Here is a 24,830-nt window from a genome sequence, read left to right as displayed (position 1 = left end):
GAAAATAAGGGTCCATCTAAGCTCTGTGTTTCAAGTACTTTGGTGGAAAATTGCTAGGTGGATATTGATCGCACTTAATAAAAAGCTGATATTTTGTTTTATTTTCAAAGTCGTCCACTCATCTTATTTTATTCTTTCGCCTCCTCCTTTTATTTCTTTTTCTTCTCTCTTTTCCCCCTTATTTTTCAATTTTCTTTCTTTCAACCTTTTTCTTCAGTGTTTTTTTGCTCCGCCAAGGGGGGCGGGCACCTCGCCCCCCCTTCCTGGATCCGCCTTTGTAAATATTCAAAGTAAAAATGTTCTGTAATGAAGACAGGATCATTCAGAATTGTGCTAAAAGATGTACATGCATAGGCAAGGCATGCAGATCCATGGGGTCGAAGCGGCCGCTGGCAACCCCCTACCTCTGTTGGCGGCGGAAAAGGAGGTAAAAGAGAAAAGAACGAGGAATGAAAAGAGGAGTAAGGGAAGAAAATGATAAAAGAAGGAAGAAAGTGTAATAAAACTGGGGAGGGGATGATAAGAAAATAAAGAAGGAAATCAGGCCATAATGTAAAAAAATGTTAAAAACGTTGTTTACACTTCGCGCTCGCATTGAGTTGAGCGGGATAATAATATGTTCAACATGTTCAAGAGGATATCAACTGCCCTAAAATATTAATTTTCAAGTCTAGTCAATATGCACAAATTATTCTCGCCACTCGAATATTAATTATCTTCTTTTTATTCAGCGATACACATTCTCTTCATGATTACAAGAAAAGTTCTAAATTCATATTGCAAAAATATTAGCTCGCGCTTTGCGTTCACAAATTTAGTAAGTAAGTGGTTGAAGGTAGCTGAAGGTTGAAAAGTAATCTGAAAAATAACAATATTGCACTAATTTTTTTTAAGAGAATGAAATTAAGCAAGCGAGGCGAGAATGCCGATGGTACTGAATAAAAATATAGCACCGCAGAATAGAAAAAAGGAGCTCGAGTTAGAATCTGTTATAACAACGACAATATATACAAAACATACACAACACGATATATTTAAATTTCATTTTTCATAATAACATATTTTATGAATTTCCATATACATCTGTTCACACTAAAATTACACTACTGTACGAAAAAAAACAGCACCTAGAACAAACTATGAATAACCCATTTTTCCCCCTTTCAAATAAATTGAGATCCATTTACGCACATGCACACGCCTTACTCCCCCTTTCCCCATTTTCTTTCTCCTGCTCCTTCAATACCCTCCAGGAATTGCTCAGGGTTCGGGGAAGGGGGGGGGTGTCGATCTCCCTTTGATCATCATACTTTTTAATGAATCATAATGGCAATCTTATGGTAGCATCTAAACTCGCTCGTCGCGCTTGCATAAACTTATGCCGTCCTTGTGAGCATAGCTCACTCCCCCCCCCCCCCTCCTGGTGACTTGGAACCCCCTCCCCATTGAAGAGAAAAGAATGATAAAGAGATATGTATCACGTCAAAATCTATCACAAAGTTAGATTTTTGTATTGAAGGGTGATAAAAAAATTGCTCACCTGCAGCTTTTCTAGTAATAATTTTATCCTTTATGCAATTCTGTCCCCCCTTGAAATTTTAGACTGGTAGTGCTACTGACCACCCCCTCAAAAAAAGTAATGATAATAATAGTAATAAATTTCAAGTAAAAATAGGCCTAAATGTAACAAAAAAAAACTTTCAGGGACCAAACTTAATTGTGTCAGTTATCCAATCTCCTCCAACCCCGTAAAGACCGACACTGGACACCCATGTTATTTTACATACACCGCGATGAAAGCGAAAATTGGGGGGGGGGGCGTGCCCCCAAATTCTTTGGCTAGAATTTAACATTATCTAGGATATGTTAATGCTTGTATGGTATCTCCGCGAAACCTCTTCGAAATTCAGCAGGGTTTTACGATCGTTTTTACATTAAAAATTAGCAAGCTGATTTAGACTTCGTGGCACATACATGTACGGCATCACATTTTTTCCTCCCGTTCGTTTTTTTTTGTAATCCTCGATCGTCAACCTGGACGTGTTCTTATATGCCTAATTCCACTTTTCCTTAATCCCTTCTCTTCCTTTTTTTTAAATTCAGCTTTATCGCTATCTCATAGGCGGATCCAGGGGGCGAAGTTCCCGGGTCCCCGTAGTGGCGGAGCAAAAAAAAAGAAAAGTAAAAAAAAAGGAAAAGGGAAAAGAGAGGAGAATAGGGGGAAGAAGACAAGTGAATAAAACAAGGCGAGCTGTCATTATTGTTTGATTTTTAAATTGATTTTTATTATGTGCAGCCATAGTCCGTTTTATGGTCTAAGTATCAATGCAGCTCCCGCTACGCGCTCGCATTATTTGTAAAGTACCCTAGTCTTCGTATACTAAATTCTCAAAAATATTCATATTCAGGTCTGATTGTCAAAACCTATCACATGATTGTCAAAAGACAATTAAAAAAAAATCGGTTCGTGATTTGCGCTCGCATTAATTGTTAAAGATTATATCAACCAATGTCTTCTATTCATAAATACAATGCTTACAATATCCAGTTGTCAGAACTTGATATTAACAAATTTCTCGCTTTCATCGGGCTTATTAGTTATTAGAGTAACAAATAAGATAAGAACATTTTCATGAATTGCTAATAACTATATTGTATTTTTTTCAGAATAGAATGTCGACAAGTTTCATCTCGCGCTTTAATAGGTAGATAATTACCATTTTCATTATGATGACAAAATGTCCTTAGAATATCCCCGTCCTAGGTCAAAATAATTTTACAAAAATATCAGCTCGCGCTCACAGGCTCGAATCATTTTATTAAATGCAATCCACATCCAATTTTCATTTTTAGTGATTGAAATAGTGCTTATATTAATTGAGATTATAATATAAACAATATTCTGCTCGCACTTCGCACTCGCATTATAAATGTGAAAGATGCCTAATTACCCATCTTCACGAATTACAAAACATGAATAGTGTCCAGTCCCGTTTTTAGCTCTAAATCTCAACATTTTCCCCATTTCGCTTCGCGCTCGTATTTTTTTAGTGTTTAGTAGTTCAGGATTACAAAAATTGCTTAGAATATCAATTTTCTTGGTTGGAATTTCAAAAGCTCAGCTCGCACTTCGTGCTCACATTATTCGATTGTTGAAATAGGCCAACAAGAATGTATCGTCTTCATGGAAACTACAAGCAGGTCCCTTGTTTATCAGGCCAGGGACCCGTTGCAGAAAGAGTTGCAATCAATCGCAACTCTAAAAATCATGCGCAAGTCCCAAATGCGCGTTGTTGATTGGTCGAAAATCAAATTGCGCGTGATTTTTTTGAGTTGCGATTGATTGCAACTCTTTCTGCAACGGGCCCCAGAACAGTGGCTTACCTAGGATTTTCCAAGAGGGGGGGGGGCAAATTCGTCCGCCCAAAAATTTGACAAGCAAAAAAAAGGAGTTCAAACACAAATAAAGGAATTTGTACCAGAAAAAAAAATTGACAAGCATAAAAGAAAGAAGAAAAAAAAAGGTCTTCAAGTTCACAGGAACAGGCCACTTGCGGGGGGGAGGATACGTTCCTTGCATGGGTTGTGACTCGTCAGGGGGGGCAGTCTGCCCCCCTCTGGCCTCTGCCCCGGCCCCCCGTAGGTATACGCTAATGGGCCAAACATATATTTAAAAAATTATACTCGCGTTTCGCATTTGCAGTAGCAATTAGATATACGAATCTTGCCCAGGATCAAAACATGACTCTTTTTCTTTATCTTTCCCTCTCTTTCTTTTATCCCTTTTCCCCATTTCCAAATTTCCCTTCCCCAATGCATGCGCTGAAATATGACATGAAAGACATGAACACAATCGTTGTACACGCAAAAAATGTGTATGATGGGAATGTCAGGAGGCCGAGCTGAGCGAGCGTGGCCACTGTCCATCGCATCGCGCAGTGCATGCAGCATGCAGCAGTTGTATACCGTAATTTCAATCAATCCTCTCCATAGTTCAACTAATCTTGTCGCACGTGGAAATTTGTAGCCAAAATTTTGACAAAAACATATCTCCAGTACGCTTTCGTGAACCTAAAAAAAAAATAGAGTAACATGTGAACTACAGGTTAGAGGGACAGCATAAGGGTAAGTCAGTCCCCATGTTTTTTTTTTTAATTCTCTAACCAATCTAACGCAACGTTGTGGTCGCCTGCGCTCCTCGCAGAACTCGCCGGGGGAGAAACTCGACGGAAGTCATGCTATAACAATGACCGACGAGCATATACGGAATTAGCAGACTACGCTCGCAGGGATATTTTGGTTTGCTAAAAGTGGAACGGAATAGCGATCGACGAACAGGGGGAAAAAATCAGTCGTGGACGAAAGTGGGCGCTATATCGGTGCGCATAAATTCAGCTAATTGTCCGTCAGTGAATTCAGCCGAGGAAATTGATTTTATTTCTCAGAGTTTATTTAAAATTTTGATATTTCCAAGATGAAATTTTGTCAATTTCACATTGATTTATTATCAGCAATTGTTATTCAACAAAAAAGATTCATTCAACTGGAATTTTTGTATCCTTTACCAACACTATCCACGAGCTTTAACAGTGGAACATACTTGGGTTATACTTGTATAGTTGATTTGCATTCATTGTGACTTCGAATTCGACGGCGGAGGGGGCGGGAGCCTATTTTGCGATTGAAAAACCACTTACAAAAATATACATCGAGTGCTATTCTATTCAGTATTTAAAGTGAATCAAATTTCTCCGTACATGTTTCATTTTGATTTAGATGTGGGTTGTTTCAAACGTAAAAAGTATGAAGACGATATTCTTCTGTATACCCCTTATCGAAGCGCCTATAGCGTATATACTTACATTGGACCAATCATCATGATCATCTGTGTTTTTTTATTCAGCCCTATCACTAATTCACTAAACTTTCACCATTAAGGCAAAGAGAGTTTTTTTAAATGTCAAAAGTTTTGGTCCGCCTCGAGCGCAAAATTATGATACAGAATTTTGCAGATACCAGAAAATTTTTGTATCATACTGGATGCTATTCTCTATGTAAAGTTTAATTGCTTTATAGTGATTTACAATTCTTTTGAAAACATATTTTGCACATTAAAAATGTCCTTTCCCAATATTTCCACACTGTAAAAACGCTTTTTAAAATTCTAAGCACGTTGTTTAAGCCCGTCACTCTAGCAACTATTGTTTAAACCTTTTAAGCATACGTTTTAAACAACTGTGTAAACTTTTTTTGAACAAGTTCTTTTAAAAAAATTAAACAATTACAAAAAGTTTAAACAACTTGTGCTGTTAGAGTGACGGGCTTTAGCAACGCGCTAGTTTTTGTTACTGTGCATGAAGGCGATCGTACCCCCCCCCCCCCTTCCCCTAACCACGCCTCTACTCTGACGTCGTGAAATGATTTTTATTTTCTTCTGATTGTAGGTAACGGGCGCAAACAAAGGCATCGGTCTGGAAATCGTGAGATCACTATGCCGCCATTTTGGACAAGATGGCGTCGTTTACCTGACGGCGCGCAATGAAGGGCGTGGCCTAGCAGCCGTAGAGCTCCTTCAGAAAGAGGGACTCAATCCCAGGTTCCATCTTCTTGACGTCACTGACCAGAGTAGTATCGATACACTTAGGGATCACCTGGAGAAAGAACATGGCGGACTCGATGTGCTTATCAACAATGCTGGCATTGGTACACCTGTAGGTTGAGCAAATAGAAGAAGAAAAATATGAGTATATTGTGGAAAGTGATAACCGACTTAACAAATACAATGTTGAATGAGGACAATCATTATCAGACTCAATTTTAATATATTCCAACTTCACACCCCCCCCCCCCCCCTCCGTACTCCCTCCCGAAAAGGTAGATTTAGCTCTGTGACAAAAAAAAACTGTTATTTTAACAGTGCAGTTCCTTTATTGCTCCCAAGATTTTAAATACAAGAAACAGTAGAAAAGTATACTGATCATTGATTACAAGTATTTTGGCCTATCCCTCCTGCTGGGCTCCGTAACGCAAAGATTAGCGATCAATCGCTATATGAACTGACCAAGCGATATCAATGTTAAACGCATATTAGGTTTAAAATACTGACCAGGGACCAATCATTGCGGTTCTTTCATATTTGCAGTTCATCGCAAATCTTTGGGTTACGGAGCCCAGGAAAGAACACAGTATGTGTTCCCATAGTGCATGTGTGAAGATGGCACCCACCGTTAAAATGCTGACATTCGAAAGTGTGAACATAACACTGGAACCTTTAATGAACTATGTAAAAAGGGGGATCACCTTGAACCGATGCTTTCAACTTGCGTTCCACACTGTAGACATTCTGGGGCATGCTGTGAAACACAGAACACACTTGAGTACACTGATGGAAACACTGTGGTACACACTATAGAGCACACTGTGCTACACTTTGTGGAGCACACTGTTGAACACGCTGTGGTACACACTGTGGAGCACACTGTGGAACACACACTGTCAAACACTATGCTACACACTGTGGAGTGCACTATGGTGCACACGGTGGGACACTTTGTGGAGCACACTGTGAAACACACTGCTGAGCACGCTGTGGGCACTCTGCATACATACTGGTGCACACTGTGAAGCACACTATCGAACGCAACAGTAGTACACACTGTCGAACACTATGCTATGCAAATTGTGAAGCACACTGTTGAACACACTGTAAACACACTATTGAACACACTGTGGTACACACTCTAGAGCATACTGTTGAACACTATGCTATATGCACTGTGGAAAGCACTTTGGTGCACACAGTTCGACATTTTGTGGAGCACACTGTGGCACACGTACTCTGTGGAGCACACTATTGAACAGGCTGTGGTACACACTGTAGAGCACACTGGTGCACACTGTGGAGCACACTGTTGAAAACTATGCTACAAACTGTGGAGTGCATCGTGGTGCACACAGTTGGACACTGTGGAGCACACTGTTGAGCACGCTGTGGGACACTCTGCATACATACTTTGGGACACTCTGTATACACACTGTGAAGGAAACTGGGACACTCTGTGCTACCCGTTGTGGAGCACACTATTGAACACACTGTAAACACACTATTGTACACACTGTGGAGCACACTGTCAAACACTATGCTACACACTGTGGAGTGCACTGTGGTGGACACAGTTGGACACTTTGTTGAGCACACTGTTGGAAACAATGTGGAGCACACTGTGGGACACTGTGCTCCCCACTCTCGAGCACACTATTGAACACACTGTAAACGCACTATTGAACACACTGTCGAGCACACTGTCGAACACTATGCTACACACTGGAATGCATTGTGGTGCACACAATTGGACACTGTGGGACACACTGTTGAACAGACTGTGGAGCACACATTTGAACTCACTCTACACACACCGTTGATCACACTGTGTGGTACACACTGCAGAACAGACTATGAAGCACGCTGGTGCAGTCGCTGTAGAGCACACCTTGGGACACCGTGCAACACTATGTGGAGCACACTGTGGGACACTCTGTTCTACAAATTGTGGAGCACACTATTGAACACACTGTAAACACACTATGCTACACACTGTACATGGTTCACACTACTTGACACAATGCTGAACACATAATATGGGACACAGAATAATATATTGTGGTTCGGAGTAACACACTGTGGTATAGACATTGCTGTACACATTGTGGGGCACACTTTGGAACACACGTACTGCAGTGTGCCATGTAGTACAAAATGTGAACACACTTTTACTTTCCATTCATAATTACTTTTATTCCATTCGATATTGAATTCCATACCATTTTCTACACATTCGATTCAAAATTACTTGTATACAATCTGTTATATTTTGTGCTATTTTGCTTCTCTCGAATGTAACTAAAATTATATATACGTTTTGTATTATTTTATTTTTGTTTTGATCAGAATATTGGCAGATGTCTATGATGTTCCTATTAATTCAATTCAATTTACACTCTGGGACACACTGTGCGACTACACATTTTGCTACACACTGTGACATACACTGTTTGACACACTGTATACGTGGAACACACTGTGGTCTGTGGGACACTGTTATTTCCAGCATGGATGACTTGGCAAGGCTTCCTATGTCTCCATGTTTTGTTTCACTAGTCATTCTTTTAGATTAATTTTGTATTAATTTCATTTTCTTTTTTTTTCTTTGCTTTTTGTTTGTTTGTTTTGCTTCATAATCAGTTTTCTTTAACGATCTTTGACCATGTTTTATACAGAAAGAAAACATTTCGCTGTCCGAGAAGTCATCACGGGTGATGAACACGAACTTCTTTGGACTTCTGAACGTCTGTCGGAGTCTCTTTCCTTTGGTTCGTTCCTGCGGAAGGCAAGTTATTCCTCAAATAATAAATTTTACCTATATAGAAAGACAAACAGGTTGGAACCATTTCCGGTCACCTATTGACCGGGATGGCCATTTGGTCAATACTATTGACATCTGATAAAAATAGATATCTTTGCCAGAAGGTATTGCATGACAGAATCATCCATAAGTATCGGAAGGATTCCCCATGCACCATCACGGAACATTAACAAATTTGTTGTATGACCTGAAGTGACTAGTAAATGATTTTTTTATATTCCCATTTATCTTCCAAAATGTCAATCAACGCTCGATTTGCAAGTCGAATATTAGTTTCTCACAATGCTCATAAGTCTGTACTAAAATTTGTCATTTGTCTCTTCAGAAACAAAAACTCTCTCCCCCCACCCCCCCCCCCTCTCTCTCACTCTCTGTCATATTCAAACAATTTTTTAATTTTTCATGTTCTTTTTTTTACATGTGTCTCCTAGAATTGTGAATATGGCAAGCACGACAGGTTACATGGTGTTTAGGGGTCAAATAAATGATGAAGTCAGGAACAGATTCAGACAGGTTGAAGAAGAGCAGGACGTTGCGGATCTCATGAATGAATTTCTAGAGTAAGTCTCATTGGATTACCTTGTTGGTGTAGAACTCGTGTGTCTGGACTAGCTAAGATACAGTCTCCATTAAGATTCGCTCCTACAAAAAACCTTTTGTTTAAACTTTTTCCCCCTTTCACAGACAACCTGGACTTGTACTGTAGACATCCTTGTTCCTTCCGCAGCTTTGTATTTGCTTTGGAATTTGTCCTTTGTTGAAATGCCGACTAATAATAATATTATTATTAATAATAATACTAATAATAATGATGAAATTAATACTAATTATGATAATAATAACGATGATGATGATAATAAAAATAACAACAATAATAATAATTATGATAATAATAACAATGATAATAATGATGATGATAATAATAATAACAACAATAATAATAATTATGATAATAATAACAATGATAATGATGATGATGATAATAATAATAACAGCAATAATCATAATAATGATAATAATAAAATCTCTGTTCAATAAAACCATTATTGTCAGCATTTACAAATTTCATGTTCGCAGGTGCTGCAAAACTGAATGCAACACGGAAAGGGGGTGGTGCGAGTGGTCTTATGGAGTTGGTAAACTCGGTGTCATCTTACTTTCCAAGATTCAGGCTGATAGAATATCACAGGATGATTCCAAGCACGGTATACTACTCAATTCGGTAAGTATAGGACACAGTCACACCGATGCGAACCCACCCCATTAATGATGAATATGAAAGAAAAATCTACCCGCGCTACGCGCGCTCGTATATTGTTTAAAGGAGAATGAAACCCTTGAAACCAGCTGAATCCATATCAAAGAGAAAAATCAAAGAAACATATTGTTGAAAGTTTGAGGAAGATTGAATGAATAATAAGAAAGTTATGAGCATTTGAATATTGAGATCACTAATGCTATGTAGATCCTCCCATTGGCAATGCGACCAAGATCTGTGATATCACACACGTACAACTCCCTCATTACTTTAGTACTTATTTCGCTTATATTCTCACTTTTATAGAGTCTATCACAAGGTGAGGTGTTCTCTTTATAAGAGGACAAGTACAGAGGTTTCACAACATTATATCATTGATTAATCGTTTGTCATATGATTAGAATGAGCAAAAAGATATGTTTTGGGGTATATTTTCAGTATCCAAAAGGGGAGAGTTGTTCATCTGTGACATCATAGATCTTGGTCGCATTGCCAATGGGAGTATCTCCATAGCATTAGTGATCTCGACATTCAAATGCTCATAACTCTTATATTGCTAGTCCTATTTTACTCAAACTTTTGTTGATCTTATTCTTTGATTTTTCTGCTTTCACAAAAGCTAACTTGCTCCAAGACTTTCATTCTCCTTTAGTTTAGATCCCCATCTTTCTCGTGGGTACAAAAAGTGCTTAGAACATCCTGTTAAGATCTTTTCTCAGGATAATAATAATGTTTAGCTTGCACTTCGCGCTCGCATTATTTCTTTGGTGAGATATCATCTTCAGGACTTAACACGTGCGTCGTTAGGGCCTGTAAAAATAGCTCGCGATTTGCATTCGCTATTGTGAAACAGGCCAAAAAAAAAAATCGTGTCCGCCAATGCCCCCTCACAAAGTGTACTTTGTCCCCACCCCCCCCCCCCTCCCCTCGCCCGTTTGCCCCCTTATTCTAAAATGTGTGGTGCCGCTACAGCCACCAACGTCATTTCCAATGGCATACCGTCGGATGGTTTGAAATCGGTTACGTTGGTGTGACTGCAGCATTGACAGTGCGCGGAATATCTTTTATTCTTTCATCAGGAATTAAATGGGGAAAAATGGAAATACGATGATTCAATTCCGTTTGAAGATGATGATGTATAATTTTGTAAAGTGGTGATTTGAATGCATTTTATTTGTTCTATTGCATAATTATGCACCCCGATAAAGCGATGATAAAAATGCCTTCAAGTGTATATCAAATTGGTGGTTTTGTTGAGCTGGAATGTCCTTAGATCTACTCTTTCCCAAATGTTGGTTGCTAAAACATCAAAGCAGTAGGATTTATGTGTGACCAGTGAATTTATCCGGGTTGGAGGTGGTCCGGTGAGGACCTTACAGAAGAGGAGAATGTCATTATGCAGTCTTGCCGCTAATCTTTTCTAAATGTTTCTTCTCCCCCCCCCCCCCTCCCCTTATTATGATCTTTATTGTTTGTAGTGTTGTCCTGGATTCGTGCTTACCGACATGACGTCAGACCTCCCGGACAACAACTTCGGAGGCATCAGGGTTTCTATCGTAGAGGGCGCCGATACCCCTGTTTTCCTTGCTCTGCTACCTTCCAAAGCGACGGAACCAAACGGAAAGTTCTTATTGAGAAGGAAAGAATATGACTTTGTGAACACCGACGTGTTAATGCAGATATGAACATTATATTTTATAGATCATGGGAATTCATGATAAAACGCCTTTTTTACAATAACTACTCCGATATGAAGGCTACTATGTTTCAGGTTCATATGTCCTCGTTTTGTGCTCCATCATCTCAGTATTTCTGTCAGTCTATTGTGGAATACCAGTCGACGACCGTCAGCATAGGGAGCGACGTCTAAAGGCCACCACACACCTTGCGACTGTCTGCGACCCGATTTTTTAATTTTTAATAAAACGTCGTTTACACATTTGATACGAATTATGTTGATAAGGAAATTTTACTGTGCAAAGTCATTAGCCATCGTACAATTATACTTGTGCAAATTCATAACTATGTTTATGACACTCTCCATATATCTCAATGAGGTCATAAAGCACCCATAATTATGATCGGCTATGATTTGAAATCAATTTTGCCTTTCCTCCAAAATAAACGCTCGCAATTTTATTATCCAAATTGTCGATATATTTGTATTCTTACAGTTAATATTTTTAACCTGAAATAAACAAATATATATTCAATCATATTTTCAGGAAATGACAGTGCATTTTGTTCCAAAATCGGATCGTAGACCCATTTGTACTGTGTGCACTGACCTCTATACTCCTTGCAATACACTGCAGGAACTCTGGTGTTGATTTAACACCAGCCCGGAATCTATATATGTCCACACCGTAGAAGTGTCAAACAACACCGGTTTCGTTTTGGTCTAACACCAGATACAATGTAGGTGTTTATACAACACCCATGAATAGTAAAACAGCATCGGTTTGATTCCAAACTGGTGTTGTTTCAATACTTGTCTGGTGTGGACATATATAGATTCCGGGCTGGTGTTAAATCAACACCGGAGTTTTTGCAGTGTAGCACCTCTGTAAATGAAAGAGGAGATAGATAAGATATATTCCCAAATGCGCACGTCGATGATAATCTCCTGGGCATGTCCCTGGTGAAAAAAAACACAGAAAACTTCTTGGCGATCAGGAGATTATTTGGCAAGAGTTGTACGTGTGATTGCCATGTATATTAAAATTTTTAAAAAAAAGTAAACTATATATTTATACAGGTGATTTTTTTTTAATCACGTAATATTTTTTATCCTTGTATTTTTTCCTTTTCTTTTGTTTGCTCTTCCTCCTTTTTTAATTATACCTCTCTCCCTCTCCCCCCCCCCCCCGTCTCTCTTTCTCTCTCTCTCTTGATTACTTTTTTCCTTGATCTCCTTTAATTCTTGTTTATATGAGCCTGTTGCTTTGACAACCACTCGCTTTGCTTTCCAATGCTTTGTTTTCCACTTCGCATTATCATGTACTGAAGGAACCCAAAGGGGCGAACTATAGGGTGACACGATGTTTGCTCCGGCGACAATTGCTCCGGACTTTATTTCGTCTAAAATATAGGGTTAGGTTAAAGGTTGCAATAGGGTTTCGGTTACACTTCGTAATTCCGAAGGTTCGTAATTCCGAAACACGTAAATTGCCTTTACCTATAGATGTTCGTTAATCCGAAAACGTAAAACGGTTCGTTAATCCGAACATTTGTGGCGTTATTCCGAAGGTTCGTTATTCCGAAGGTTCGATAATCCGAAAACGACATAAGGTTCGTTGTTCCGAAGGTTCGTTAATCCGGAAACGAAATAAGGTTCGTTGTTCCGAAGCGAAGGTTCGTTAGTCCGAACACGAAATAAGGTTCGTTAGTCATTACGTTTTCGGACTAACGAACCTTCGGAATTACGAACCTCACTTTGTTTTCGGACTAAAGAATCTTCGGAATTACGAACCTCATTTCGTTTTCGGACTTATAGTCGATTTGACAGTCCCATAGGCTCAATACACCAACCTAGAAATGTTCTTTCCGATGAAGTTTTTTTCTTGATTCGTGTTCCTATGGGGTCCTAGAACAAATTCAGCTTGGTTGCCCAAAGTTGCCGTTTGGGCAATTTTGCTAATTTGCATAAATCCAAAATGGCCGCCAGATGCCATCTAGAAAACCTAACTTTTGAACCCCTTTCCACAAAATGATGAGTAATGACTCGTTTTAGGGTTTTAGGTGTGTGTAGAACCGATTTCTGGAACCATTTTTACAATATAAGGTCATCTTCAGGTAAAATACAAGATGGCGCCAGATGCCATCTTGAAAAATTGACTTTTGATCCCCTTGCCCCAGAATGACGAGCAATACCTCTGTTTAGGGGTTTTTGGGTGTGTAGAATCCATTTCTGCTTTCTATTTTGCAATATAATGTTTTTTTCGGGTCAAATCCAAGATGGCCGCCATCTGACGCCATCTTGAAATATCAACTTTTGAACCCTTTGCCCCAGAATCATGAATATAACTCTATTCGTGAGTCATTTGGTATGTTGATGAAATTCATGCTGTAATTTTGCATAATGCATAAGGATAATCTTCAGATCAAATCCAATATGGCCGCCAACCGCCATCTTGAAAAATTACTTTCCGTGGCTTAAATACGTGTAAGAGCTAATGCAAAGGGATTTCAGTATAAGAATACTCATTTCTTTTATTAATTCTCACGTTTTTGTCCCAGAATCATGAGTAATCCCTCTTTTCGTGAGTTATTTGGTATGTTTGATTCCATTTCTGTAAATAATTTTACAATATATGATCATCTCCAGGTCAAAATAATCGAACATGGCCGCTAAACGCCATATTAAGAAAAAATATATATTTCCCGAGACTATCGAACCTTGAAGAAGTACTCTCCCTAATAAGGTTACTATTATGTATGGGAGCTCATGTAAGGGGATTTCAGTGAGAATGATTCATTTCTTTTGCACTCCATTTTTAGTTCGAGGTCAAGTCACGTCTAAGATGGTCAGATGGTTGATATATTTCGTCATTAACCGCTTACTTTAGAATGAAACCATTCAAGGTTTGGGCTATGATTTCAGGAGTTCTAATCCTTTTTTATTTCTGTCCAACCATACTTTTCCAGTGAAAGGACTTTAAAGTATTATTTGAATTAAAAAGTGATTTCTCCGTATTTTTTCAAAGAATTAGTTAACTTATTAACTTTCTTTATAATTATCATTGGACTTTTCCTCCTGACAAGAGCAATTGACTTGGTCAGCAGGAGTGCACTATTTAGCCTCAAGAGGTGAGAGTACAAGACCAGTCATACATAACAGCTGCCTGTCCTGTGCATGTAAGGAGTTTGGATCACCCATCAGCCTGTGAGACAGAAATCCTGATCGGTTCAAGACACTAACTGTCCTCCAGATATCTATATCAACAGCACGCACTCGTCTGTTTGTGGTGGACTCCTCACCTACCTTGGATCGACTACATACATGTAGCTCCCTTTCACTGGACAAGTATACAAGCACCGGGATAGTAAAATCTGCCAGTCATGGCCAAGCTCCTGTACGGAAGTAAGTCCTTGAAAACGTACGCCGACCAAGAAAAGCGGCTAAACACCTTCCATGTCAGCTGCCTCGGACGTATCATGCACATTAAATGGCAGGACAAAGTGAAAAATACAGACGCCCTTCAGCGTAAGTGCTGGCATCCCCAGCTTATTCTCGCTCCTTAATAGTCAAAGGCACCTCAAGTGGTTGGGACATGTTCGCCGCATGAAACCTTGGCGAATCCCTTCTTGGATTCACCAAGGTAAGGTGAGCTGTGTGATTGGTCTCACCCCCATCGGTAGATCACACCTCCGTTATAGAGACACCTGCAAATGTGACATAAAACTTGCCGGCATAGACAAGAACACTTGTGAAGATGTAGATGATAGTCGCCATTCTATGGAGAGCTACTAAGTACAGGGGTCAAGACGTCAGAAAATAATCGGAATGCTAAATTGGCAGACCAAAGACCTAGGAGGAAGGCTAGGGTAGCATCTCTATCTTAACCTGTCTCAGCGCCATCCTCCTTCATCTGTACAAATTTGCTATAGATACTGCCACTCTAGAGTGGAGCTCTACAGTCACTCTCGAAATTGTAAGACCTAGCGCTACACCATCGTGTTTTAAGTGGAACTGATGCCTACCAATCATTGGACACATTGATTTAGAAAAAAATATTGAGAAAACAATTTAAAATTCAAATAAGACTCTAAAGCCTCTTCAGTACAAAAGTATGGATGGACATTAAAAACAATACAAATGCACGCGAAATAGATCATAGTCCAAACCTAAAGAGGATTCATCATTCTAAGGTGAGCAGTTAATGTCGAAAACTGACATCTCAATTGTGACTTCCCCTTATACTAAAAACTGAGAATTAATACTAGAAATGGGTATTCTTACTGAAATCCCTTTACATTAGCTCTTACACGCATAAGCCTCGGAAAGTAATTTTTTCAAGATCGCGGTTGGCGGCCATCTTGGATTTGATCTGAAGATTATCCTTTTAGGCAAAATTACAGCATAAATTGAATCAACATACCAAATGACTCATGAATAGAGTTATTATTCAGGATTCTGGGGCAAAGGGTTAAAAAATTGATTTTTCAAGATGGCGTCATATGGCGGCCGTCTTGGATTTGACCTGAAGATGACATTATATAGCAAAATAGACAGCATAAATGGATTCTACACACCCAAAAACCCCTAAACAAAGGTATTACTCATCATTCAGGGGCAAGGGGTTCAACTTTAATTTTTCAAGATGGCATCTGGCGGCCATCTTGGATTTGACCTGAAGATGACCTTATATTGCAAAAACGATTCCAGAAATCGGTTCTACACATCTCGAAACCCCTAAAACGAGTCATTACTCATCATTTTGTGGAAAGGGGTTCAAAAGTTAGGTTTTCTAGATGGCATCTGGCGGCCATTTTGGATTTATGCAAATTAGCAAAATAGCCCAAACGGCAACTTTGGGCAACCAAGCTGAATTTGTTCTAGGACCCCATAGGAACACGAATCAAGAAAAAAACTTCATCGGAAAGAACATTTCTAGGTTCGGAAAATGTCAAATCGACTATTACGAACCTTCGGAATTACGAACCTTCGGAAACTTGATACGAACCTTCGGAAATACGAACCTTCGGAATAACGAACCTTCGGAATAACGAAGCTTCGGAATTACGAATGTATGCGTAGGGGGTTTCATGCTTGGTTTAGGGTTAGGTCTAGGATAGTGTACAATTTAATTCCAAGATGAAAGTTGGTTATTCCATTAGTGTGTGGAATTTATAGCGGAGCAAATATCGCCGGAGCAAATGTCATGGAATCAACGAAATATTGATATTGCTCGTTGGCAATAGCTACATTGCTGTCAATGCAAACAATTTTTTTACATGGTACCTACGTGTGCATGTGTTTTAAAATAATTATAAATAATCAATACGCTTGTCTCGTCTGATGATATTTTTGTTCTGGACGCTGAACAGGAGGGGGCAATCCCATTAAAAGTTTTGTAAAAATGCCATTAAAACAGAGGTGTGCCCCCACTTTTGAAATTGAAGACCTTTTATTTTTGCTTGGCAATTTTTCGGGTACGAAATATCCTTAATTGTAGGTTGAAAACCTTTTTATTTTATTTATTATTAGTTTTTTTTTTGCTTGGCAAATTTTTTCGGGTACCAAATATTCCTAATTTGTGGTTGGAAACCTTTTTTGTGCTTTTTCGCTTGATCCTGGATCCGCCCCTGATTACAAGGTTGACACAGTTCTCACAAAGGAATTTTAAAAACGTTTGTTTTCAACGATCGGGCAACGGGAAGATATCACCCTGAAGAAAAGTTTGATGTAATAGCAGAAAAATAAATAAAGATAGGTATTGGTGAAGGTTTGATGAAAATCCATTAAAGATTAAGGAGTTTTTTAAATTTCAAGTTTTAGGTTTGTCACGTTAGCCAATTAACTGATTCCTGTCAGAAGACATTTCCAGTTAGGATTTCCAGTTACTCAACTGGTTCCAGTTAGAAGTCATTTCCATTTAAAAGACATTTCCAGTAACTCAACTGGTTACAGTTAGGATTTCAAGTTGCCCGACTGGTTCCAATTGGTTTCAATTGGAAATTGTTATATTCCAGTTAAAACCAATAATTGAAACCAGTTGGAAATCCAACTGGTTTCAATTGGATTTTGGTCCTGCATGGGTATCGTTTAGTGAACTCAAATACCTTCATCTACATGACACCAATCGGGGCCTGATGGGTGCTATACATGTAGATGAAATGGTTGTGAAAATCATTCTCAAGCATTTTGAACATGTCAGTTTTTGTGCTCTCGATACGCTCCCTCGTATAATATTAAACAGGCATTTTGAGGTCCAGGGGCGGGCCCGCCTAGCTGCTTGATCAGAAATCTACTCTTCCACGTATGCTGCCTACTTTTTTTTTAAATAATCTTTTATTATCTTCTCTCATTTCGATGAGAGGTCATTTCGATTGTATTGAATAGAACAATTTACGTCTAAAACTCCCAGGACACAACTTGCCTGCCGACCTGTTCCCTCACCTGCCATGCTCCTCTTTGCACCTCCATTGTACCGGCACCCCTCCCCTCTCCCTACATTTGCCTCTCTGTTTCTCCCTCATTATCACAATTATTGTAACCATATTGTTTTTTTTTCTATTTTTTTTAATTATTATTGTTATCATTTATTCCAAGAGTGTGTCACTCTTTCGTTGTTCCCTTTGATATTTTGTATAGCCTCCTTTTAAACTGTCTTCCGTCTCTCCGTTATACTATAGTTTTGTAATGTTGTCTCTAAGTTACGTATTGAAACTAAGTTATACAGGGGCTTGCCTCCCATACAAGCTTTGCTTTTCTTGGCAAGCCCCTCCGTTCTGTTTTATATAGTTATAGTCAAACTTACTTTAGTTCTCATTAGTTCTCATCGTTTATACTTTCTAATTCTTATGCATATTCCGATTGATATTGTACTTTAAATTTGACTATGTATTGTTACTTTGATTTTGTTGTGCTTTGTGAACGGAAAATGAATAAAATCTAAATCTAAAACTGAAGCACCGCAGAAGCCCCCTCATTTTTTTGTTTACTCTATAGCTATATACGCTATATAGAACCTCGCCTGGTGATCACGGAGATAGTTTTCATGCAAGAATCGACATCATGTTCATATCTCATTGCCAGACCAATAAATTTCGCTAATACTACTTAATACAAACCTTTAAAAAATTTCGCTCTACGAAGTGGGGGTAGACCAGACTATCAGATAGCAAAGACCTTTGTCAGGCAGAGGCGGAAATCTCCCCCAAAAGGTAGGGGGACAAGGGGCTGGAAAAGCAACAACAACAACAAAAGTTAACACCCCAAATTTAAGGTAATTTCGACGAAAATAAATTTGACAAGCAAAAGATTATCATCCCAAAAGTAAGGTCATGTAAGTATACATGTTTTATTTCGATTTTGAATGATGTATTTCTTACCATCATAAAAGACCACAAATATTAGGGGGGACATTTGATATTGTGTCCCGCCTACTATTTTGAGTAGGGGGGACACGTCCCCCCTGGGATATCCGCCCATGTTAACAGAGGTGCCCCCCCCCCCCGCTTGGTTGTTGTCTTTTATATTACATCAGGTGTTGATTTTTTTAAACGTTTATTTTGAAGTGAAACTACCCCCCCCCCCTTTTTTTTTTTTCTTTTTGCTCGTCAAATTTCTCGTGAAGAAAATGACCTACAATTAGACGTATTATAAACCCCCCACTTTTTTCTTGTTAAATTTCTCTGGAGCAAAATGACCTTGATTTTAGTAAACCCTAGAGCCCAAAGTCCCCATGTAGGCCTACCTTGACATTTTTACTCAGCCCTGCCATAATAGGCCTAGTACTGTTATTATCATTGTTATTATTATTATTGTCATCATCATCATTATTATTATTATTATCATCATTATTAGTTATTTAACCAAAATTCACCCTAAATTAATATGATTTTTTTTATGCATAGGCCTATGATCTATAGAAAGGGATGCTATTCACTTTCCAAACATGTCCTTCTTTCCGAGAAAACCCGCAAGAAACTGGGGGAAAAGAGGACAAAATATATTTTTATTTTCTCTTTGTAAACTATCCAACTGTAAAAAATAAAAAACAAATACCGACCAATGAAATATGAAAATTAATGTGATTCCTTATTCAATAAAAACGGAAATAAAAAGAACGAAGACGGGGGTTGATATTTCTTTTGGCACACAATTATATCGGAAACTAAATTTACAACAACAAAAAACAGCGAGGAAAACGAAGAAAAAAAAGATCGCTGCCTTTAAAACTCTCATCTGGGGCCTGTTGCATAAAACTTTTTACCTGAGAAAACTCTGGTAAAAACTGAAAACTAAGGTAAGTCTGATTTCTGCCATTGACTTTAACACAGGGCAAAAAATCCGGTAAAAACAACCTGAGTTTTCTTAGATAAAAAGTTTTATGCAACGGGCCCCAGACCAGTCTTTCATAGACAACAAGAGAAGCATGAAAAGCTTCCTTTTCCCAATTCTGTTCAATATTCCTCTCTTCTCCGACTTTGATTGTTCTTTAATTGTTTTGCCCTGGGCAGGACATTGCCAATTTGAACCATTTATCGCGATCTATCGGGCAATTATCTTGATTATGAGTAAAGTTTATTCAAAATGGGATTTAAATTTGAATTGTCTCTATATATTCAATCGTCCTTCATTTTCAAATGAATTCCAAAATATCTTTTCAGGAGTCAGGACTAAACAATCATTTTTGTTTGTTAAGATGCATGCCCCTGCAAACCTAAACCAATCAAATCATTCAAACGATTCTGACCCAGGGGCGGAAATCTCTCCCAAAAGGTAGGGGGGACACAGGGGCGGATCCAGCCTTCGCCAATAGGGGGGGGGGGGAAATTTGTTTCAGCCATATTTTCCCCGATCGGCAGCTCGAAGATGATTTTTGTTGTTTCTTTGAAGGGGTAGTCCTCATTAATCACTTCTTAGCTTTATTCTTTCTTATAAATTAATATATAATATCATAATCCTTATTTATATGATGCGAGCGCGAAGCGCGAGCTAATTTTTTTGGAAATTTTATGTATTTTTTCCTAATCTTTGAACTGATTCTGGGCAATGTTTGCTATCCTGAAAAAGATGTGTATGCAACTTAATAATTACTACGAACGCAAAGCGCGAGCAGAAATGAAATGATGGAAAATATACCTGTTAAAGTAGCATTTAACAATCAAATAATGCGAGCGCGAAGCGCGAGCTGAATTTTTTTTTGACATTTCACCTAAAGAATGGAAATTCTAAGCACTTTTTGTAACTCAAGCAGAATAGGTATATAAGTAAACAATTAATGCGAGCGCAAAGCGCGATCGGAAAATTTCGAGATTTTAGTCCTATAATATTTACTGAACGAGACACTCTATACATGTTTTGTAAATCCTGAAAAGGATGAGTATTAATAATGCGAGCGCAAAGCGCGAGCAGAAAATTTTTATATACGTTTTGAACTGGTACCTGTTGAAAAGGTACCTGTTAAGGACTGATTGCATTTAGCCATGAAGGCGTTACATATTTCAACAATTAAAAAATGCGAGCGCGAAGCGCGAGCTGAAAAATTTTGAACTTTCTAAAGAAAGAATTGAAAATTTTAATCAGTTTTTGTAATCGTGAACAGGATAGCTATATAACTTAACGATTGATGCGTGCGCGAAGCGCGAGCAGAAAAAAATTCGAGATTTAGACCTAAAATGGGCCAATCTGTTCATGTTTTGTAAATCATCAAAAGGATGAGTAATATGGGGTCTTCCTACAATAATGATGCGAGCACAAAGCGCGAGCAGAAAATTTTTGATATTGTGATCTGAAACTGGATAATGATTTAAATTAGAGAACAAGTTGAGTATCTGAATAAACATGCGCGAGCGTGTTTCATATTTAGACCTAGTATCTAGGCATTCTAAATACAAGTTTAATCATGAAAATCATGAAACTTTGATATTCCGATCTGAAAAAAGTGTAAATTTCAGCTTTATATTTCAAGCCCTTTGTAGAAAAATTGTAAGGTGGATATGGATCGCACTTTATAAAAAAGAGCTGATATTATTATTACTTTGAGTTTTGACATAGGACCGGGACATTCTTACGACATGTCATCATATGACAATGATGACTATCTTCCTAATCCTCTTGCTAAGCGCGAGATGAAACAAAAGGGACAATTTAATTATTAAATTAATATCATATTTATTAATGCCTTATGAGGGCGCGAAATCTGATTATATATTGGCATAAAAATTGGACATTTCACTTTTGTGATTATGAATGGGATGCATCAGTTAATATATTTTTAACCATTAATGCGAGCGCAAATCGCGAGCTAAAATTTTTGATAAACTGTCATGAAAAGGGGATTTTAAGTAGTTTGTTGTATAATCAATATTGAAACATTTATATAACTCGCCAATAAAAATGCGAGCGTGCAGCGCGCTAGCTGATACGTCTTGGTCTTGACAATCAGACCTGAAAAGGGATATTTTGAAAACTTTATGGAATACACGAAAATAATAGGTACCTGATAAATCAAAATTTGCGAGCGCGCAGCGCAAGCAGCAAATGTTAACATTCAGACCATAAAACTGACATTTTTACAGAGCACTTTTTAAAAACCAATTTGTAAATCACACAAAATAATGAAAGTTCGATTTCCGAGGTGAAACATGTTTTGTATATTGACTTCCAAACTTGATATTCGAACTCTATATTGAACAAGATATGTAAATCACCTAACAGGCAATGCGAGCGCGAAGCGCGAGCGAAAAATTTTATATAGTGGCACGAAAAATTCGTTTATTTTCCAAGTCTTCCCCTCATCTTATTTTATGCACTCGTCGTCCTCTTCTTTTTCTCTTCTCTTTTCCCTCCTTTTTTCCTTCTTTCTTTCCTTTTTTTATTTTTTTGCTCCGCCAAGAGGGGGGGGGGGGGCGGGCCCCTCGGCCCCTGGATCCGCCTATGGGGACAAGGGGCGGGACAATTTGACAAGCAAAAAAAGTTATCATCGCCAAAGTAAGGTCATATCTCCTCCCAAAATACATGTTTTATTTCGATTTAGAATGATGTATTTCTTACCATCATAAAAGACCAAAAATAGTAGGGGGGACATTTGATATTGTGTCCCCCCTACTATTTTGAGTAGGGGGGACACGTCCCCCCTGTCCCCCCTGGGATTTCCGCCCATGTTCTGACCTATATCATCTGGGGTTTTTTTCTTCTTTTTTTAATTATAAGATTGTACAAAATTTGCCTAATGCATGTAGGCGAAGTACAATGAATCGGTGCACACGAGCAAATAGAATGGGCAGAAATTATAACACTGTATACATAAGATGAATGTTCCATTTGCTAGTACAGGGCAAAAAATCCGGTAAAAACAACCTGAGTTTTCTAAGATAAAAAGTTTTATGCAACGGGCCCCAGACCAGTCTTTCATAGACAACAATAGAAGCATGAAAAGCTTCCTTTTCCCAATTCTGTTCAATATTCCTCTCTTCTCACACTTTGATTGTTCTTTAATTGTTTTGCCCTGGGCAGGACATTGCCAATTTGAACCATTTATCGCGATCTATCGGGCAATTATCTTGATTATGAGTAAAGTTTATTCAAAATGGGATTTAAATTTGAATTGTCTCTATATATTCAATCGTCCTTCATTTTCAAATGAATTCCAAAATATATATTTTCAGGAGTCAGGACTAAACAATCATTTTTGTTTGTTAAGATGCATGCCCCTGCAAACCTAAACCAATCATTCAAACGATTCTGACCTATATCATCTGGGTTTTTTTCTTCTTTTTTTTTTAATTATAAGATTGTACAAAATTTGCCTAATGCATGTAGGCGAAGTACAATGAATCGGTGCACACGAGCAAATAGAATGGGAAGAAATTATCACACTTACTGTATATGTCGAATGTCCTATTTGCTGTAGTACAGATGAAGTCCTTCTATCCTCCGACTGGACGAATGGAATCATCTCCCACAAAAAGTAGTTAGTAATCAAGCACTTCATAGGCCTACATTTACATCAGCTTTGTTAAAATATCTCCAATTAATTAGACACTTGAATTATCACTATGCGATTTTAGTACTTTGAATAAATGTGTTTTTGTTGTCTTCATGCTGTAGAGTGTAGTTCATTTTGAAATTTTTCCTATTTGTATTTCTCGTGGTATTTCTAGTTTAATGTGTCATTGCAAGGAGCTTCAAGCTCCTTGGTCATTGGTACTCTAGGATGCCTATAGGCCTATTGTGTGGGTATTTTTTTTTACCTTGTTTGGGAATCCAAGACATGTAAATATTTAATCTCATTTGTCTGAATAAATTCATATCAAATCAAATGCTTTCCGTGGAAAGCACATGCAGTCTAAAAATATTGGGTAAAAATGCTCCGTGAGGTACGTGATTATGTGTCCAACCAACATTGGACATTTCTTTTGGGAATTTTTATTTATCCAGTGTGACTAAAACAGCCCATTCTAAAGTAATTATTGCTTTTTTAAACCCTTTTGGACAATATTCTTCCCGCATTGGGTAATATCCTACTGCCCAAAATTGGTTGGACACAATTTCTTTCATAATTACCCTCGTGCTGGTTAAAAGTTTACCCGATATTGGTTTACAGCGAATTAGTAGGCCTAAGAATTATGGGTGATAGAACAGGCCTAGCCGCCTAGGCCTACGTAGGCTTTCAAACTGTTGAAAAAAATAATAGACCATTCATGGTCATGATGGTTTAATTTAGAGCATCATTACCGTAGGTATATAGACCAGAGCCCCGTCTTACAAAGAGTTGCGATTGATCCGATCAATCGCAACTATGGACGGCCTGCAGCAACGTCAACATCTATTATTCATATGTTTGTTAAAAATATTTTCTATCTATGAATGTATATCCATACATTAATTGATTTCTTGACGATTTGGTGTGTTCTCCTTTGTTTACAAATTCAGGACATTGTGCAAAAAAAGGCCAGTAGAAAAAATAATGACACTGATGGATTTCCATAGAGTTACGATTGATGGGATCAATCGTAACTCTATAAGACGGGGCTCAGAAGTTATTGTACATAATAGATTTCCCTGCATTATCTCATTTCAATTCGTTTTGGATTGAGGGACAATTCAAATCAACGGTTTTCTTGGGAATCTTGAATGAATTTTAACATCGCCGTGAAGATGACCCTTCAATATGGGCCTTCAGCCGCACACCCCCGTCCAAACCAAATCTAATCCCCCCCCCCCGATTAAAAAGAACATTTTGCTCTTATAAAAAAGCTGATAGTTTGAAAACAAGCACATGAACCCCTTCTTTTTTTAATGTTTGCACCTCTTATAGGCTATACCTTAATTCCTCTACTACTTTGCAAAGTTTGATTTAAGTTCAGCATTTATTGTATTTCTCAAGTAGGTCATTGCCATATTTCACATTTTTAGCTTGGGTTTTTGTTTTCTTTCACTCAATTTTTAAAGGTCAAGTCCACCCCCAGAAAGT

The 24,830-nt window shown here is 38.2% G+C and overlaps 1 protein-coding gene across 1 annotated transcript; it reads left to right on the top strand.

Moving 5' to 3' along the window:
* Positions 1-340: 340 nt before the first annotated feature.
* On the top strand, positions 341-12,405 carry LOC129273920 (carbonyl reductase [NADPH] 1-like). The gene is made up of 6 exons (XM_064108911.1): positions 341-427; positions 5,445-5,711; positions 8,278-8,387; positions 8,855-8,983; positions 9,501-9,645; positions 11,160-12,405. The coding sequence occupies exons 1-6, from the start codon at positions 341-343 to the stop codon at positions 11,364-11,366; spliced, it is 945 nt and encodes a 314-aa protein (XP_063964981.1). The 3' UTR covers positions 11,367-12,405.
* The last annotated feature ends 12,425 nt before the right edge of the window (positions 12,406-24,830 follow it).

The sequence above is a fragment of the Lytechinus pictus genome, chromosome 13 (genome assembly GCF_037042905.1).
Source record: "Lytechinus pictus isolate F3 Inbred chromosome 13, Lp3.0, whole genome shotgun sequence".
Lineage (NCBI taxonomy): Eukaryota > Metazoa > Echinodermata > Echinoidea > Temnopleuroida > Toxopneustidae > Lytechinus > Lytechinus pictus.
Note: the sequence above shows the minus strand (reverse complement) of the source record. Positions and strands in the feature narration are given on the sequence as shown.